Raw genomic sequence first — 3,591 nt, 5'->3', positions numbered from 1 at the left:
ACCTCCTGTATTTTCTTTTTTCCATTTTACTAATAGCGAAGTGACTATCTCGGCACAAGAATAAAGAATGATGAATTGGGCGCGAACACGAGAGAAGTCCCCTAGGAAGGGGAAAAACTTTTGTTTTAGCTGTAAAGATTGTGGCACCTCGGCATAGAGTAGGGACTAGGGAGTACTACGTGTTATCTTAAAGAAGAGGCGCGAAATACAATACACATATTTATTTAGAATTAAATATTTTAATTTAAATCAAGTAAAAATATCTAATTTTAAATAAATATGTGTATTATATTAAGTAAATAAGCTCTTGGCATTAATCTAAATAATTTTTTTTAATCTAAATATTTTTTTCTCAGTGTACTTATATTGTTGCCAATTTAAAACAATTTTCCGAAAATCCAATTACCATTCACAAGCACTCAGAATAACTTTTATCGAAACAAAATCTGTTCCAATTATCGAGACGTTCCGTAAGATGTAATACAACTGTTACGATATGACGATTCGAGAGGGGACGTGCACGTTTTCGGAAAATATCCCGAGAAGCTTGACGGGTAATCGAAAGCTTCAAATCGACAGCTAATTAGAGAAAGGGATAATCAAGGCGTGACGAGATCTCGTCGGTTGTTGTTTCAGGCATAATTAATCCCACGAACATCATGCCGCGGCCAAGAGTATGCGTAATCAATAATCGGGCGTTCTTCGTGTTCGGCTCTCTGATCGCCTTCTACATCCCTATGATTGTCATGGTGACGACTTATATCCTGACACTGCAGCTGTTGCGCAAAAAGGCCCGTTTCGTGGCCGAGAACGCGGAGGGCGATCAGTTTCGCCGGCTAGGCGGCAGATATTCGTCCACAAAAACGACATCGTCGAGAGCGTCGTCGTTTAACACGGCCACCGCAACCACTGCCGTGCGATCGTCCTCAGCATCCTCGGCAAGACAGCACTTCGGCTGTAACGCGGAAAAAGAAAAGTAAGAGTACATTTATTAAAAAAATTTTTTTGTCCAAAATACAATATTGCTTGAAAGAATTTTAGTCTTTATTATTTATTTTTTTCCGGTCGAAGAAATCATCCTCTTTTCCGCTTTACGATTCTAGTTCGAAAACACCTTTTGTACAGATATTGTAATTTTATAATTTAATTATATTATTTATATCGGATGTTTTGTAAAATTAAGTTACAATATAAATTATTCGTAATTTTGCACACAAGCATTTACACTTACGTAAAGATAAAAGTGCAGAAAAATAAATGCTAAAACAAAGAATAAATTTTAAAAACTAGATTGAACGCCGTGATTATAACTTCTATGTTATATCATGCTTTCATATTTCACGAAAAAAGTTAAATTTTTACGTAAAATGTAATTATGTAATTTACAATTATCAAAAAAATAAAATTGTAACTAATATAGCAATTATTTATATATACAAGTCGTTTATAACAGCAGCTTTATGCCAGACATCGCGCATGCAACATCCCTGATATCAATGCGACGCGACGGTCCACGAGACTATGCATCTTAAATCAAGCGTCTCGACGCAATGGCCAGTCCGAGGCCGTGAATTAATGCGATCTCAACTTTCTTCATTAACGCGTCAATTTTTAATCGTAAACTCTCAACAATCTGCATACGAAAACAATAATATTGCCATGTTATTGCTGTTACAAAATAAAAAGTAGATTAACAATGTAACATAAACAATGTTGTTTTCATTTCTATGGAACATATCGTATTACATGAAAATGAGAATATTTTATTATAAAAAAATTGATTTATTTAAAATAATTGTAGAAGATAACATAGAGAAAGCGTTTGCACATGCAAGATTTTTTTGCCTTTTTTTTTTAATATTAATTAACTGTAATCTTTATATTTCTTGGTAAAAAGTTTAAATTATTATACATAAAATAACGTATGGGACATTTGTCCCAGAACGAACAGGCGAATATAGTTACTGAAAGATTTAAAAACCTTAATTATTGAAACAGCCACAAATGCGAAGGTGCGAGAAAGGTCCTACCGCATTTGAAGTTAGCGGTGGACGGCGCCGGGAGTCCCGCCGCAGGACCTCGGCTCAAGTTGAAAGTGGATCAGACGACCCAAACGCCGGAGAACATCGCGCGTGAAACACGGAATTTTACCCTCAGGGCCCTGAAACTGCAACTGAATGTCACGCCGACCACGCTGAATCTCAAGTATAGCAATTTTTCTCCAAGGAATCCGGAAATATATTGAAAATTCCGCGTTCTTGATAATCGACATTCTTCAAGGTTTCTGGCGGGCCGGGCAAAAAAGAGAGCCTTGGTCGCGAATGCGGTCGCGACCGAGGAGAAAGCCAGCAAGGTCCTAGGATTGGTGTTCTGCACGTTCGTGCTGTGCTGGTCACCGTTCTTCCTGCTGAACATCTTCATCGCCGCGTGTCCCAGATGTCCCGTGTCGAGGCACATGATGGATACGTTTCTTTGGCTGGGCTACGTGTCCTCGACGATTAACCCAATTATCTATACTATTTTTAACCGGACCTTCCGAACCGCGTTCATTCGCTTATTGAAGTGCAAGTGTTCGAGGTAACGCAATTCTTCCTCTTCTTATTTACTCCGTCTTAAATGAACTTCAGAAAATCTTATAAGAATCTGACAGGAACTGTTATACCTTTTATAAAAACAAAAGAGAAAAGTACATTTAGTAAAAATATCACAACTCTCTTAGGTCCACGAGGCCTTCGAGATATCGATCGGTCACGGGAAGCGGAAGGGGAGCAGTAGGCACATCAGGTGCTCTTCCACTGACCATCAGTCTTCAAGGTACACCCTTGCTAACCCCAACTTCGAATCCGACACCGACGCCGGCGTCGGGAAGCTCGTTCGTCACGATGATGCACCGAACGCCGAATTCGCTGTACCAAGACACCTTCTTGATTCGTGAACGCGATCAGAACGATCATGACATCTACATCGATAATTTAGTAGATCACGCTGTGCAACACGATTTTTACCCTCTCGGCGAAAACAGGTAATCTTAATTGAAAAAAATCTCAATGTACATAGAATGTAAATACAATTTATTCTATAAATAATCACGATACTGTTTGTTACTTGAAAACTAGGTATATGCGCGATATTATGGTACGCAGATTCAGATTCTGCTTCCTTATGTCGATTACAGCCACTTAATTAATTAAGTTTTATGATTAAGATCAACCCAAAAGATGGAAGATAGAAAGGACCTTAAAGTTTGTTATGCGCCGCAGTGTTATCGATCAAGAAGATCCGCAAAATAATGTTTTGTTAGCGAGTTCCTAAAGTTGCTTAATGACTATCTATTGTCGAAATTGAAGTAATATCTATGTACGAAACAAAATAAAACAATATTGCTATTTTAGCGCGAGCTCCATTTTTTCTTTCTGCAAATTAATTCTTTTATAAATCAATTATCCATGCACTGTTGGAAAATTTGTGTTAAATATAACATAAATTACATGTTCCAAACGGTTCACTCAAATTTTTGTGTTAATTTAACATAATATGGATGTGTTAAATGGTAACACCGATACTATGTTAAAATATTTCAACAGAAAGGAA

General features: G+C 37.5%; 1 protein-coding gene across 1 annotated transcript; it reads left to right on the top strand.

The window, feature by feature from the left end:
• Positions 1-604: 604 nt before the first annotated feature.
• On the top strand, positions 605-3,391 carry LOC112467587 (D(2)-like dopamine receptor; the record flags this gene model as incomplete). Its single annotated transcript, XM_025036272.1, has 4 exons — positions 605-976; positions 1,999-2,205; positions 2,281-2,577; positions 2,720-3,391. Coding segments are annotated over 4 exons (1,183 nt in total), but the record flags the coding sequence as incomplete, so codon positions are not given.
• Positions 3,392-3,591: the final 200 nt, after the last annotated feature.

The sequence above is a fragment of the Temnothorax curvispinosus genome, unplaced genomic scaffold, assembly GCF_003070985.1.
Source record: "Temnothorax curvispinosus isolate PA1 unplaced genomic scaffold, ASM307098v1 QBEX01017593.1, whole genome shotgun sequence".
Lineage (NCBI taxonomy): Eukaryota > Metazoa > Arthropoda > Insecta > Hymenoptera > Formicidae > Temnothorax > Temnothorax curvispinosus.
Note: the sequence above shows the minus strand (reverse complement) of the source record. Positions and strands in the feature narration are given on the sequence as shown.